Source organism: Neomonachus schauinslandi, chromosome 9 (genome assembly GCF_002201575.2).
Source record: "Neomonachus schauinslandi chromosome 9, ASM220157v2, whole genome shotgun sequence".
Lineage (NCBI taxonomy): Eukaryota > Metazoa > Chordata > Mammalia > Carnivora > Phocidae > Neomonachus > Neomonachus schauinslandi.
This window is the reverse complement of record NC_058411.1, coordinates 102,937,061-102,953,844: the sequence shown is the minus strand read 5'-3', so window position 1 is coordinate 102,953,844 and position 16,784 is coordinate 102,937,061. Positions and strand designations below refer to the sequence as shown.

At 39.8% G+C, this 16,784-nt stretch overlaps 1 protein-coding gene across 1 annotated transcript in view; it reads right to left on the bottom strand.

Annotated features, from left to right (window-relative positions):
• Positions 1 to 16,784, bottom strand: part of TRIP4 (thyroid hormone receptor interactor 4) — a 63,812-nt gene that overhangs the window by 35,804 nt on the left and 11,224 nt on the right. Inside the window, exons 4-8 of the mRNA XM_021693934.1 lie at positions 12,554 to 12,766; positions 10,859 to 10,937; positions 6,111 to 6,240; positions 3,954 to 4,169; positions 713 to 839 (exon numbers count right to left, since the gene is read on the bottom strand). Of these exons, the coding sequence (XP_021549609.1) occupies positions 713 to 839; positions 3,954 to 4,169; positions 6,111 to 6,240; positions 10,859 to 10,937; positions 12,554 to 12,766 (765 nt within the window). The remainder of the gene's footprint in view (positions 1 to 712; positions 840 to 3,953; positions 4,170 to 6,110; positions 6,241 to 10,858; positions 10,938 to 12,553; positions 12,767 to 16,784) is intronic.

The window sequence follows — 16,784 nt, the reverse complement described above, 5'->3', positions numbered from 1 at the left end:
CTATCTAAGCAACTAAATTCATTTTTCCATAAATATACAGGCCATGCTTTCATGTACCCATGCTTTATTCCTACAGTTCATTCTGCTTGGAATGTTTTTTCCCCCACCATCCCCAAATATTCATTTTCTTGGATATTTACTTCTAATGAATATAGCTTCCCTATAAAAGCCTCTTTTATTCTCCTCAACTGGAAGTACTGTTTCCCTCCTCTGGGTTTCCACCATACTTTATTTATATTTCTATTAGTATTAGAGCTGCTTATGTAATCTTTTTCCCTACTAGCCGGTGAGTTTTTTGAGGACAGAAGCAGTATACAGTTTATCACTTACTACTATGCTTGCACATAGCAGATGCTCAATGTACAATGGAAAAATGAATGACAACAATGAATGTATTAATTTAAAACACCATTCCCTGGGACTACCCATTTTCTATAAAAGGTAGAGAAAGAACATTAATGAAAGGACCATGGGATTACTATCTAAATATCTTACTTTTAAAAACCCTCTCTTGGGAAATACTTGGAAGATAATACAGGTCAACTTGTTAGAAGTGCTGGAAAAACTGGAAAAAACTGGAGCCAGAAAATAAGTGGTGGGTGTGTTGAAAGCGCAGATTGGTATCTAAAACCTATGAAATAGGCACACTTGAAAGGAGAAATATCTGGGCCCAAACTCCTCTTATTACCAGTTAGAGCAAAGGTCCACTAACCTGGGGAGGGGACTGGTACAGGTTGGGATTCACCAGAACTCCCAAAGGCTCATCAGAAGATCTATCCAATTTGGTCAGTGGTTGGTTCAAGGTTCCATTGGCAATTGCCTGAATTGTTTCATCTAGTCTGTGACAACAAAACAAAGGATGCAATAATTGATAATGTTATATGCTCAGAATATCCTTACTTACCACAACATAAAATCCTTCAACAATGATAAAATTTGAAATTCAAAGAGGGGTCCATGGATGATCTTCCCTACTCCCCATCACCAACTTCCTTTTCTTCACTCCAAGGACCCTAAGGAATATAAGTTAGTAGAAAGTTCCAGAACACTAAGAAAATAGGTAGGGCAGGACGCCTGGGTTAAGCATCCTGGGTTAAGCATCTTCGACCTGGGTCGTGATCCCAGAGTCCTGGGATCGAGTCCCACATCGGGCTCCTTGCTCAGCAGGGAGCCTGCTTCACCCTCTCTCTCCCTCTGCTTGTGCTCTATCAAATAAATAAAATCTTAAAAAAAAGAAAATAGGGGAGCCTGGGTGGCTCAGTCATTAAGTGTCTGCCTTTGGCTCAGGTCATGATCTCAGGGTCCTGGGATCGAGCCCCGCATTGGGCTCCCTGCTCGGCAGGAAGTCTGCTTCTCCCTCACTCACTCCCCCTGCTTGTGTTCCCTCTCTCACTGTGTCTCTCTCTGTCAAATAAATAAATAAAAAATCTTAAAACAACAACAACAACAAAAAAAAGAAAATAGGTAGGGCATACTACAATCACTCATCTGTTTAACAAGATCACTAAAAATGCCAAGATTAGAAAACATGCCTAGAAATAGTCTGACCCACAGAAGAGTATTCTATAGCAGCCTATTTACTCAACACATTCAATTACTCCTCTGCCCACTCAGAAGTCCCTCTCTACTCCTCCACGCTGACCCGGATTCTATCCTTCCTTCAAGGCCCAGAAGTTCTAATAAGGCCTTCTACTGTCCCAGCATAAAAGTGCTTACTCCTTGAGCGCCTGGGTGGCTCAGTCATTAAGTTTCTGCCTTTGGCTCGGGTTGTGATCCCAGAGTCCTGGGATTGAGCCCCATATCGGACTCCCTGCTCCGCGGGAAGCCTGCTTCTTCTCCCTCTCCCACTCCCCCTGCTTGTGTTCCCTCTCTCGCTGTGTCTCTATCAAATAAATAAAATCTTTAAAAAAAATAAAAATATATAATATATAATATATAATATATAATTATAATTATTAAAATATTTAATAATATTATAATATATATTTATATAAATATTATATATTCTTCTTTTGACTTAAAAATGTTTACAATATTCTCTCAATTTGGTAGTATTTTTTTACTTTACTAAAAATATCTTGGGGTGCCTGGGTGGCTCAGCTGGTTAAGCAGCTGCCTTCGGCTCAGGTCATGATCTCACAGTCCTGGGATCAAGCCCTACATCCGGCTACCTGCTGAGGGTGAGTCTGCTTCTCCCTCTCGCTAGTCTGCTTCTCCCTCTCCCTCTGCCTCTCCCCCCAGCTTGTGCTCTCTCTCAAATAAATAAATAAAATCTTAAATAAAATAAATAAAATGTCTTGTCTTTTTTATTTCTGGGTTTTGTATCTTGCTTAGAAAGAGCTTTATTACACCAAGATTATACCTATATTCTCCTATATTTATTTCTTTCTGGTCCTTTTATCTCTTCTATATTTCACTATTTAGTCAAACTTATTATCACAGTATGGTTTGAGATATGTAATCTAGGTAGGTAATCTTTTTTTTTTTTTTTTTAAGATTTTATTTATTTATTTGAGAGAGAGAGAGAGCACATGAGAGGGGGAGGGCCAGAGGGAGAAGCAGACTCCCCGCTGAGTGGGGAGCCCGATGCGGGACTCGATCCTGGGACTCCAGGATCATGACCTGAGCCGAAGGCAGTCGCTTAACCAACTGAGCCACCCAGGTGCCCCGAGGTAGGTAATCTAATGTAGATTTTTTCCAAGTTGGTGCCCAATCATCCCAACATATATTTAACCCTTTCCTTACTATTTAGAAATGCTACCTGTTTCAGGAGAGCCTGGGTAGCTCTGTCGATTTTGGCTCAGGTCATGATCTCAGGGTCGGGGGATAGAGCCCCATGTCAGGCTCTGTGAGTGTTCAGCGGGGAGTCTGCTTGAGATTCTCTCCCTCTTCCTGTCCCTCTGCCCCTCCCTCTACTCGCGCACACACGCTCTCTCAAATAAATAAATCTTTTATTAATTTTTTTTAAAGATTTTTTATTTATTTGATAGAGAGAGACACAGCGAGAGAGGAAACACAAGCAGGGGGAGTGGGAGAGGGAGAAACAGGCTTCCCGTGGAGCAGGGAGCCCGATGCGGGGCTCGATCCCAGAACCCCGGGATCATGACCTGAGCCGAAGGCAGACACTTAATGACTGAGCCACCCAGGTGCCCCTAAATAAATCTTCAAAAAAAAAAAAAAAGAGAAATGCTACCTGTTTCAATTACTAATTTACACATGTGTATACACAAGCACACACAATGCAGGTTTGTTTCTGGATTTCTTTATATTTCATTGATCTTCTCCCATGCCCGAACTATACCTCATTGTTTTACTTTATTTTTTTTAAAGATTTTATTTATTTATTTGACAGAGAGAGACAGTGAGAGAGGGAACACAAGCTGGCAGAGTGGGAGAGGGAGAAGCAGGCTCCCTTTTGAACAGAGAGCCTGATGCGGGGCTCGATCCCAGGACCCTGGGATCATGACCTGAGCCGAAGGCAGATGCCTAATGACTGAGCCACCCAGGTGCCCCATATACCTCATTGTTTTAAAAAGTTTATCAAACTACAGCAATTATCTAGAAGACAAGTTCCCCTCACTGTTCATTTTCAAAATTTTCTTAGCTACTCTTACATATTTCTATTCCAAATGAATATATTTTTAAAATCAACAAAAATAGGGGCACCTGGGTGGCTCAGTCAGTTAAGCGTCTATCTTCAGTTCAGGTCATGGTCCCAGGGTCCTGGGATTGAGCCCCATGTCGGGCTCCTGCTCAGCAGGGGAGTCTGCTTCTCCCTTTCCTTCCATCCCTCCCCTTGCTCATGCTCTCTCTCTCTTCTCTCAAATAAATAAAATCTTTTAAAAAATAAAATAAAATAGAAAATAAACAAAATAACAGATCCGTGACAGGGGGGCAAATCCTTTACAGTCAAACTGTCCCCTCCCAAACCCTTTCTGGTGCTGCCCACTTACTTGCTGTGATACTCTGCTAGTGGATTTTCATCTTCCACGATCTTCCTGCCTGCAAAGTCAATGGTGATTTTCTTAGAGAGCCGAGACATATGTCGAAATTCTCTCAGCTCCTCCTCTCGCTTTTGCAGGGTCTCCCGTTCAATTTTAGACAACCACTGGTTAGAATCACTGGCAAAGTAATCTGACTCATCATCAATGACTTGGGTCCTTCGAATGCTAAGGAGGTAAAAAAAAAAAGAACACATGTCAATTGGGTCACTGTTGATAAAACAAGGACTTGATATCCTGAGATTATTACCTTAAATATAGATGCCCAAAAAAGTTCCAAAATCAGGTCAAGCTCTGCTTGGTTCCCAGCTTCTGCATGTATCTTATCCCCACTGCAGTCTCAGTTTAGCTCCTAAAACTAATCTCACTCTCAGGCAGAAAAAGACACAGCAGCATAACCCATTATGCTTCTACCATGTTTTTTTTTTTTTACTAGTCCAGCCATAATTGGGCTTCCACCAGGTTTTGCTGCATCTGAGTTCATGTCTTGGCAGGTTACTCAATATCCTACTCCCTCTACTACTGGGGCCTAGTCTATTCTTGCTAGGTCCAACTGCTGCCCTTTCCCTTAAAAACTAAGGAGTTCTATCCTGGACTGTTAAAGTCCTCTGGTTTACTCTTAGGACATCCTACTACTCTACTACTATAAGCCAGTTTCTATCCCCTGCCCTCCAAACCTATCTTCAGTCCCTCACTAAAACATTAAAACACTTGTCAAATTCCAAGATATGACAAGCAGGCCTATTCCTAAGATCATACCGACAAAGAAACTGAGAACCAGAAGGAATTTTGATGACCCAACTCTCTCATTCTATAGATAATGAACCTGGGGCTCAAAGAAGTTAAGTGACTACTTGAAATGCACAAATCCAGTCACAACTGACTTTGTGCATAATGAAAATTAGTGATATACACAGGCATAGGGAAATACTGAAATTAGATTCATATATTGATTACAATTTTTCAGGACACAGCTGGAATTATACAAGTTTTAAAGCAGACAGAGTGGGAGGTTTCAGAGGGCTCAGGAGAAAACTGGTCCTACATGTGAACCTAAATAATGAAATTGGTACCTTGGAACACACAAGAAAAGGGGGCAATTATCAGTAGGAAGAGACACTTTCTAGTTTCCGTTTACCAAGAAATGTACTCCATTGCCAATTCTATTTCTAATGATAAAATTTTACTGAGTAGGGACAAAAGTGCTATTTAAAGGATTAAGAGTAAATATGAGTTACAAACCTTGTGATGGGCTTACTCAAGAAATAGCTTTCAAAGTTATACTTAGATTTATAGAAAATGGTTTGGAAGGAGGAAGCATGTCTAACCAAAGGGTTATAATGCCAGGAATAGACTCCCAAGTCAGTTAAAATAAGTAAAAGATTCAGGGTTCTCTAAGGACCCTCACAGATTCTCACACAGCCATTTGAAAAATGAGTGTACAAGTCCTATTTAAACATTTTTACCACTAACTGGCTCTCAATACATATTTTGTCCAAAAGAAGAAAAATATGAAAGAAATAAAAAATGGAATTAACAAACCAATAAAACTGTCTCCTAAACAGAAGTCGATAGGCTAAATGACAAACATATAGGAATGTAAAAGCCAATTTACAGACATTTTAATATATTAATCATTAAATCAGAAAACAAATTTAGTGTCAAAGGGAAGGAAGGGTAAATGATACCTTCCCATGATATACCACTACCTACACTCTCCCAGAGGCAATTTCTTACAGACCCTCCAGAGCCCAGCACAGCAGTCTGCACTGGGTAGGCACTCTCACATATGCGGACTGATGGAATGAATGCTGCAAGTGGAACAACTGGGGAATTCTGTCAACCCAAATCAACTTTCGAGGGGTATAGTAGCATCTGCCAAAAATCAAAAAATGTTGCAGGGTAAGATCCTCTTGGTGAGAGCCTATCTTATTCAAACATGAATTCAAAAACAAGATGTAGGTCTCGTACACAGTGGAACACTTCTTTTGCTGTGAATCTTTCATACTCCACCCTAGAAGGTATCAAATGCCAGAATAAATGTTTTAATGGCCAGAATTTGTGGACCAGTCTATTGCTTAGCACTTGTTATTCTAACCCACATCATACCTAGTTCTGTCAAATTCTAACAGTTTGTCTTTATGCTTAATAGCCTTCTCCAGACCAGACTTAATTCGCAATTCTTGATGAGGAAGAAGGTCCTTGGTAGAGATGTCCACTTTTCCAGAATTCTCCGTCCCTGAAATTCAATAAGGAAACCAAATGGTGTCAGCCTATAATATAGTTTTTTCACTGGGTAGTGAAGAACACAGTAACAGAAGATCTGGCTCTGCTCCAGATGGCTGACAGTTTTCACTTCAATGAAAAACAAATACACAGGCCAAGCTTTACTTATCAAGCATGAAGCATCGCTTGACACAGAATTGGTTCTCAGTATACAGTAGGATCTATTTCTTCCCATATGGAAATTTGGATCACTAAGGGTACCAAACTGTTAAACAATAGAAAAATGCATTATAAATGAAAAGCTTTATTGAGGGGTGCCTGGGTGGCTCAGTTGTTAAGCGTCTGCCTTCGGCTCAGGTCATGATCCCAGGGTCCTGGGATCAAGCCCTGTGTTGGACTCCCTGCTCCATGGGAAGCCTGCTTCTCCCTCTCCCACTCCCCCTGCTTGTATTCCCTCTCTCACTGTCTCTCTCTTTGTCAAATAAATAAAATCTTAAAAAAAAAAGAAAAGAAAAGCTTTATTGAATAGGGCTGACTATGGCCTTTAAACATACTTTCACGTAGCAAAACTAAAAAATAATGGAAGAAAAAAGAGTAGAAATTGCAGGAAAGGGACAGAAATGAATACTGAAAACTTATTAGATGCTAAGGCACTTAATATATTACATTATTTAATTCTCCCAATAACTGTGTAAGATAGTTTCTTTTTCTGTAAAGAAGTTCAGAGACAATAATAAACTTATTGAGTCACTCAGGTATAAATTAGAAGATGGAAGCAAAATTTAAATTTAGGTCTAACGAGCCCACATTCATTCCTTGGACCATGTGTCATCTCCTGTGTGACAGCAAACCAAAAACCTATATATCCCAGAAAAGACAGTCATAAATTATGAAAAAACAAAGACCCAAGATGTGTTAGGAAAACAAGGCTATACTGAAGGCTAACCTTTCTCTTTATTCAAACTCCAGGCCTGTTCAAAGTCCTGTCAAAACTCTCTTTTAAGGGGTGCCTGGGTGGCTCAGTCGTTAAGTGTCTGCCTTTGGCTTAGGTCATGATCCCCGGGTCCTGGGATCAAGCCCCGTATCGGGCTCCCTGCTCTGAGGGAAGCCTGCTTCTCCCTCCCCCACTCCGCCTGCTTGTGTTCCCTCTCTCACTGTGTCTCTCTCTGTCAAATAAATAAATAAATAAAATCCTTAAAAAAAAAAAAAAAGCCTCAGGGCGCCTGGGTGGCTCAGTTGGTTGAGCGACTGCCTTCGGCTCAGGTCATGATCCTGGAGTCCCGGGATCGAGTCCCGCATCGGGCTCCCTGCTCAGCAGGGAGTCTGCTTCTCCCTCTGACCCTCCTCCCTCTCATGCTCTCTGTCTCTCATTCTCTCTCTCTCAAATAAATAAATAAAATCTTTGGGAAAAAAAAAAAGCCTCTCTTTTAAGATTAGAGAGATTCTTGTGTTCTGAATATAAGAAAAACACTTAGAACTAACTTTTCTTATAATAATGATCTTAAATCCTAACTGAAAAGATAGGGAGACATGTTCAACTTCTTCAATAAAAAATTTTTTTACAGATTTTATTTATTCATGGGACGCCTGGGTGGCTCAGTCGTTAAGCGTCTGCCTTCGGCTCAGGTCATGATCTCAGGGTCCTGGGATCAAGCCCCGCATCAGGCTCCCCGCTCCGCGGGAAGCCTGCTTCTCCTTCTCCCCCTCCCCCTGCTTGTGTTCCCTCTCTCGCTGTGTCTCTCTCTGTCAAATGAATGAATAAAATCTTAAAAAAAAAAAAAAAAAAGATTTTATTCATTCATTTGAGAGAGAGACACACACAGAGAGCACATGCAAGGGAAGAGGCAGAGGGAGAGGGAAAAGCAGGCTCCCAGCTGAGCCGGGAACCCGACATGGGGCTCAATCCCAGGACCCGGAGATCATGATCTGAGCAGAAAGGCCAACGCCCAACCATCTGAGCCACCCAGGTGCCCCTTCAATAAAAAAATGTTTAAGTACAGAGATAAAAATATTTGAAATGTCAAAATTCAAGTGACAGGTTTTAGTCACTATCCTGTTACAGATTGGTATATTTTGGTAAAGTAATATGGCAAATACATTTTCAGTGTCAAAATGATCATATTAAAGACAAATACCGTATGATTTCACTTATATGTGGAATCTAAAAAACAAAACAAAACAAACAAAAGCAGAAACAGACCCACAGATACAGAGAAAAACTGGTGGTTGCCGGGGGGGCGGTGGAAAGGGGGAGATGGGCAAAAAGGGATGAAGGGGAGTGGGGAGGTAACGGCTTCCACTTATGTAATGATTAAGTCACAGGGATAAAAGGTACAGCACAGGGAATATAGTCAATGGTATTTTTTTAATTCTTTTTTTTTTAAGATTCTATTTATTTATTTGACAGAGAGAGAGCACGAGTGGGGTGAGGGGCAGATGAAGAAGGAGACTCCCCGCCGAGTAGGGAGCCCAATGCAGGACTCGATCCTGGAACTCTGGGATCATGACCTGAGCTGAAGGCACACGCCCAACCGACTAAGCTACCCAGGTACCCCTAGTCAATGGTATTTTAATAGCATCATATGGTGATGGATGGTAGTAACTACACTTGTGGTGAGCACCTCACAACATACACAATTGTCAATCACTATGTTGTACACCTGAAACTAATATTAAATTGTATGTCAATTACACATCAATTTTTTAAATCATATTGTTAAAAGAATAAAAATAAATTTAAAAATCCTTTCTTTTTTTTTTTTTTTTAAGAGAGGGGGAGAGAGGGGGGAAAGGCAGAGGGAGAGTGAGAAAATCTTAAGCAGGCTCCATGTCCAGTGCGGAGCCTATTGCAGGGCTCGGTCTCACAAACCTGAGATCATGACCTAAGCCAAAATCAAGAATTAGACACCTAACAGACTGAGCCACCTAGGTGCCCCTAAAGAATCATATTCTTTGTGGCACCTGCCTGGCTCAGTCAGTGAAACATGCAACTCCTGATCTCAGGGTTGTGAGTTCAAGCCTCTCATGTAGGGTGTAGAGACTACTTTAAAAAAAAAAAAAAATCATATTCTTTGACTCAATAATCTGATTCTCAAGAATTTATCCCAGGGAAATAAACTGAAAGATTTAAGAGTCAAAATATCCAGTAACTGAAAAGTAGGTGATCAAATTACAATAATTCAAGTTAACAGACTATTCTTAGCCACTAAAAACAATAAATATGAAGAACAGATAGCAACATAGAAACTAATTGTAAAATACCAATTGAAAAAAAGGAAAACATAAAGTTCTTTTTTTTGAAGATTTTATTTACTTATTTGACAGAGAGACACAGCAAGAGAGGGAACAGAAGCAGGGGGAGTGGGAGAGGGAGAAGCAGGCTCCCCACTGAGCAGGGAGCCCAATGCGGAGCTCGATCCCAGAACTCTGTGATCATGACCTGAGCCAAAGGCAGACACTTAACGACTGAGCCACCCAGGTGCTCCGGAAAACATAAAGTTCTATACACACTATGATCACTACTTTATAATACCAATCAATCAATCTTTATAAAAAAAAAAAAACCATGGGGGCGCCTGGGTGGCTCAGTCGTCAGTTAATATCTCAGGATCATGGGTTTGAGCTCCGCATGGGGCTCCCTGCTCAGAGGGGAGCCTGCTTCTCCCTCTTCCTCTGCCCCCCCACCCACGCCTGCTCTTTCTCTCTCAAATAAAATCTGTAAAATAAATAAGTAAATAAAATTTAAAAAATTTTTTTAAAAATAAAATCTTATTTTTAAGTTTTTATTTAAGTAATCTCTACACCCAACATGGGGCTCAAACTCACAACTCTGAGATCAAGAGTTGCATGCTCCACCAAATGAGCCAGCCAGGTGCCCCATCCTTAACTATTTTTACCATGTGTTTTTCAACTATGTAAGACTTAGAAAAGAGTTGCCAAAAAAAAAAAAAAAGTAGACTTCTGTATAACTTTCAGTAGGCTTCCCTTAATGTTAATACCTTATCTTACATAACCATAGTGTAATTATCCAAAGAAATTAACATTAGTACAATACTATTAACTAAATTACAGTCTTTATTTGGATTCCAACATTTTTGCCATTAACGTTATTTTCCTGTTCTAGGATCCAATTCAGAATCCCACACTGCAGTTACTTGTCATGTCTCAGCGTCCTCTAATCTGTGATAATTCTTCAGTCTTTCCTGGTTTTTCATGAACTTGCAAATCTCCTATTCCTAAACTTTCATCCAACAATTTTAGCATCAATTAGTGGATCTTGCTCGTGGCAATTACTAAAACTGTGGTGTTCTAAATGGCGATTTTCTATAACCCTCATTCCTTCATGGCAATAATTGGAATTCTTCTATAATAAAGAGCTGTCCCTTCTCTCCCATTTAACTTATTCATTTGATTCAGGACATTAATTTTATTCTTTGGGTTATAATCCAATATTATTAGTAGTTTTTTGCTCAATGTTAGGTGGTTTTAATAACTTTAAAAAAATAAATGATTGTAGAATAAATGGATGAATAAACTGCATCTTGCATAGCAGGGTACAAGAAAGAAACAATCACAGATACAACAAGATGTACCCACCACCATGATGATCCAATCAGAAGATTGCTGCCTACCTGACATTAGCTTCTTCAGCAGTTTCTGGCTCTTGTTTGAGTCACGCTGTAAAATATCCTGTTCTTCACGAGTACATACCTATAAAGTAATAAGTGTAAGACACATGATCCAAGTTACATTAATTTTGTTTGCTTGATATCCTAAAATGTAACCTCAAATTACACATTAGATACGGCAATAAAATAATGAGACTGTTGGTGTTTTTTTAATCCAAGCAAATACACCAAAAATATACATATCCAAATGAGTTTGCCCTAGTCTCTTTCTACTCATCCCTTCTTTTATGAACCACAGAAAAAACTTATCTCACTGGAAGTATCCCTGAATGATTTGATAGTTAAAAAAAAAAAAGAAAAAAAAATCTAACCTACTTTCAAAGGACAAAGATTTGCCATCACTGAGAATACTGGGAAAAATAAACACGTTTCTTAAAAAGACTTCCAGTTCTAATTATAAAATCCAAGTCTTACAAAAGAAGTTATAAGTAGATGTCTTATTAGAAAGAACCAGAAAAAGCAAATCACAGTGCCATCAGTGAAAATTAGTCTAACTTTTATACTTTTATACTATATATATTTCATTTCTTTGCCTTCAAATATTACCTACTTATAAAATGAATATATTAAGCAAAGAAAAAGTTCTGTTTATTATAAAATCACTGCAACTATAAGAAGGAAGGCAAAAAAGGAGTTACTTAAAAACAGTCGTTTGGCTCAGTCGTTAAGCATCTGCCTTCGGCTCAGGTCATGGTCCCAGGGTCCTGGGATCGAGCCCCGCATCGGGCTCCCTGCTCCACGGGAAGCCTGCTTCTCCCTCTCCCACTCCCCCTGCTTGTGTTCCCTCTCTCACTGTGTCTCTCTCTGTGAAATAAATAAATTTTTAAAAATCTTAAAAAAAAAAAACCTATACAAAAAACAAAACAAAACAATTTCATACTGAGTTTACAAAGCTGTAAGACTTCAAAGCCAATTTGCTTTACATTACTCTGATTCATGAACTGAAGGATGCAAGAGATCTAGTGGAAAACACTGAAATTGCCTAGAAGTTGCCTCAGTGGCACACAAAGTTTCTGCCAGCAGCCACAGGGCATTTCTCTAGAGAAAGCCCCATAGGAGAGGATATTTACTGCTGTCTGATGAATTTTTGTTTTTGTTTTATGAATATTTTTGATGGAAGACACTACATTTTTCAGGTCATCCACTATCAGCTTATTTTTTGAGTGTACTGAATAATTAAAGGACCCATGAGAGAAGAAAAAACAAAACAATATAAAATGGATGTCTTCACCAACATCTAATGCCACTGCTTCTGCCAGCCTGCTCAACTGGCAGAGTAAGTTTTCTAGACAACTTGTTAGGGTGTTTGTAAGACAGTTATTACTGCCACACTCTTGAAGTCATTCTCTCAGACAATGAAGATGAAAAGGAAATAGAAGCTATAATAATATGAGAATTATGTTACAGTATAAGACTTGGAGTCCTCAACAATGTATATACTCAAAACTCTTCTCACGAATAGGCCTCAGTACTAAGACATAACCTTGGGTTTTTGACTAATCAAATTCTTGCTACTAGAGTTCACTGGACATTGGAGGGAACAAATTTCCTAAGAAAAAGAGAAATTAGTGGGGATGTGAATGTCCCTACGTATTCAGCCAAAGGACAGTAAAATAAAATATAAAAGAAACAATTTACCAGAGTACCACAGAAAAAGCAGGGGCCAGAGCCCTCCTGTTCACAGACAATGCGCCCACAGATCAGACAGTTATTGATCAGCTTGTGTTTCTGGCCCAGGCAATCACAAGGATGGCGACCAGGGATCAGGACGGCAAGCCTGTCCTGTCCCTCTTTTGTGTATAAACTGACAAACTTTGTCTTCTTCTTTAAGGAGTTGCTGTTCTCTTGTGCCTAATTATACAAAGATATCAGAAATAACATCAAATAATTAATGATAACGCAAACAATCAAGAAGAGAAAAACCTCAGTTCTGTTCAATGACGACTTATACACTACCTAGGAACCATGACAGAAGGAAAGGAGTGGGAGAAATACAAATTAAGGATTATCATCAAAGGTCTGAAGAAAGGTTATATTCTAGAAAAACTAGCTGATATGCCTTGCCTTTTCTGCTAGTAGCTTTCAGTCCTCTATTATAGCTGGTGGAAGGTAAATGTAGCAGTAAAAGCTATTTATGTGGCATATTTAAGCAAAGCTAAAGTGCAGATCATAAGAAACAAAAATGTCCCTAAAAGCAGATGATACTCACAGATTTGGAAATATGATCAATAAAATAAGAAAAATCAAGAAAGGGGTGCTTGGGTGGCTCAGGTGGTTAAGCTTCCGACTTTTGATTTTGGCTTAGGTCATGATCTCAGAGTCGTGAGATCAAGCCCCGAGTTGGGCTCAAAGCTCAGCAGGGAGTCTGCTTAGGAGTCTCTCTCTCCCCTTTCCCTCTGCCCCTCCCCCTATTCGTGCCCTTACTCTCTCTCTCTAAAATAAATAAATAAATCTTGGGGCGCCTGGGTGGCTCAGTTGTTAAGCATCTGCCTTCAGCTCAGGTCATGATCCCAGGGTCCTGGGATCGAGCCCCGCATCAGGCTCCCTGCTCCGTGGGAAGCCTGCTTCTCCCTCTCCCACTACCCCCTGCTCGTGTTCCCTCTCTCACTGTCTCTATCTCTGTCAAATAAATAAATAAAATCTTAAATTTTTTTAAAATTAAATAAATAAAATAAATAAATAAATCTTAAAAAAATTTTAAAAAATTAGCTCCATAAGAAAAAGATGACACAATAGAAAAATGGGCAAAAGATCTAAACAGGAACTTCATAAAAGAAAATATCCAACTGGTCACCAGACACCCGAAAAGGTGCTTAATGAACTTCGTTACTCATCAAGATAATGCAAAATAGGGGCGCCTGGGTGGCTCACTCGTTGGGCGTCTGCCTTCGGCTCAGGTCATGATCCCAGGGTCCTGGGATCGAGCCCCGCATCGGGCTCCCTGCTCCGCGGGAAGCCTGCTTCTCCCTCTGCCACTCCCCCTGCTTGTATTCCCTCTCTCGCTGTGTCTCTGTCGGGTAAATAAATAAAATCTTAAAAAAAAAAAAAAAAAAGATAATGCAAAATAAAAGCCAAAATGCAACACCAACCAGAATGGCTTAATTGAAAAGGAAAGAAAATACGGAGTGCTGGCAAGGATACAGGAAGAACAATTAACGCTTTCATACACTGTTGGGGAGTATAAACTGGTATCTACTAAAGCTGAACATACGCATATCTTGTGACCCAGCATTTCAGTTTTTGGATATATACGCAACAGAAATGTGTAAAAATGTTCATCAGAGACATGTACAAGAATGTTCATTATAACACTGGAATTGAAAACGATCCAAATGTTCAACAGATTGATGTACTCACTTAATAGAATCCTCTGTAGCAATGAGAATGAAAAAGTATAGCTATACAAAACAATATGGATAATTCTTATAAACCATGTTAATTCAAAGAAGCCAGACACTAAAGAGTACATACTATTTAGCTCCATTTACACAAAATTCATAAGCAGGCAAAGCTAACCTATGGTGTTAAAAGTCAGGAAGGTGTTTTCCCTTGGGAGGGATGTCATTTTGGGGCAAAATGGGGGACCTCTAGAGGAATGGTAATGTTTTGTTTCTGGCTATATAGGTATGGTCAGTTTGTGAAAATACATCTGTTCACTTCTGTATATATGTTATAAAATAAAAATTTTTAAAAGAGAACTATATTTATCAGCCTCTGTCTTAGACCAGTCAAGCTGCTATAATAAAATATCACAGACTGGGTAGCTTATAAACAAATAGAAATTTATTTCTCACAGTTCTAAAGGCTGGAAGTCTAAGATCAGAGTGCCAACATGGTTGGTGACCCTCTTCCAGGTCACAGGAATGATTTCTTCTAGATCACTATCTCATGACACAATAAGGCTAGGGAGCTCTGTGGGATCTCTTTTACAATACTAATCCCAGGGATGCCTGGATGGCTCAATTGATTAAGCATTTGCCTTTGGTTCAGGTCATGATCCCAGGGTCCTAGGATCGATTCATGGGCTCCTTGCTCAGGGGGGAGCCTGCTACTCCCTCTGCCTGTCGCTCCCCCTCCTTGTGCTCTCTCTCTCTCTGGCAAATAAATTTTTAAAAATCTTAAAAAAAAAAAAAAAGAATAGTAATCCCATTCATGAGGGCTCCACCTTCATGACCTAAGAACCTCCTAAAGGCCCCACTTCCTAATATAATCACACTAGCATTTAACATATAAATTTGGGTGGGGGGACATAAACATTCAGACACTTAATTGTATAGATGCCTCTTGCTTTCCCTTTTCAGAGAAAAAAAATCTTTTTTTTTTTTTTAAGATTTTATTTGTCAGAGGAAGAGATAGAGAGCACAAGTAGGGGGGCAGCAGGCAGAGGGAGAAGCAGGCTCTCTCTCTGCTCAGCAGAGAGCCCAATGCAGGACTCGATCCCACGACCCTGGGATCATGACCTGAGCCAAAGGCAGATACTTAACCAACCGAGCACCTAGGCGTCCCCAGAGAAGAAAAATCTTAAGAGTTCTAATGGTTGGGAAAATTACTACAAGGAAGAGAACAATTCTTTGCTAAGTATAAAGAGGTGACACACCCTAAAGTCCAAAGCCAAGAATTGAGATATAGAGATAATTTAAGTCAATTTGGGTAAAAATTAAAATCTAAAAAAGTGCTACAGATTTTATCTAATCTAACAGGCTGTCATTTTTTCACACTAGTCCATTGTATCTTTGGCTATCAGTGATGGTGGTGAGGAGATTAAAATCTCTAAACAGAAACTTGTATTTGACTCCCATTAAATTATCCAGTAACATTAACATTTCACTCTGAGGGAGTGAAATTATAGCTAAGAACTGAACATTGAGAAGGAACCAGTATATAAAGAGATGGGCTAGGAACAGTTCAGACTGAAGGAATGACAAGTGCAAAGGGGAGATGGGGGATAGGTGTTCTGGGAACTATGAGAAGACTCTGTGGCTGGCACATAGTGAACAGGGGAAGAGTGATATGTAGATGAAGTTGGAGAGCACCTGGAGGCCATATCTAAAGCTTTTTAGAGCGTTATAAGTAGCTTGGATTTTTATTCTCAGCACAGTGGGAAGCCAGTGAATGGTTTTAAGCAGTGCGGTGATATGCTATGAATTTTCTTGCTTGTCTTGTTCTTCCCTTCTCTACTGTATTTCTCAATGTATACTCATTTCCCATTATGTATATGAGAACTCCTCAGAGAGGCTTTCCCTGAATACCCTATATAAACTAGCTCCCTTCCTACCAACTACTGCCTATCACACTGCCCTTTTTATTTTTTTCACAGGAGTTTTCACAATCTATAATTACTTTTAAAAATTTTGACTGTCTTTTCTATCTTTCCTTTCATTATTGTATTTATGCTATTATTTAATGATTATTTTACTTATTTATCTTTTTTTTTTTTAAGATTTTATTTATTTATTCATGAGAGACAGAGAGAGAGACAGAGGCAGAGGGAGAAGCAGGCTCCCTGCGGAGCAGGGAGCCCGATGCGGGACTCGATCCCAGGACCCTGGGATCATGACCAGAGCCGAAGGCAGACGCCTAACCGACTGAGCCACCCAGGCGTCCCACTTATTTATCTTTAAAGATTTATTTATTTGAGAGGGAGAGTATGCGTGAGAGAGTACACATGCACACGAGCTGGGAGAGAGGCAGAGGGAGAGAAACCCAAGCAGACTCAGTGCTGAGCCCCAACATGGGGCTCAATCTCACAACCCTGAGATCATGACCTGAGATGAAACCAAGAGTCAGAGGCTCCACTGACTGAGCCACCCAAGTGCCCCCATGATTATTCTTTAAAAAATGAAATAAGGCTTTAAAAATTTTATCCATT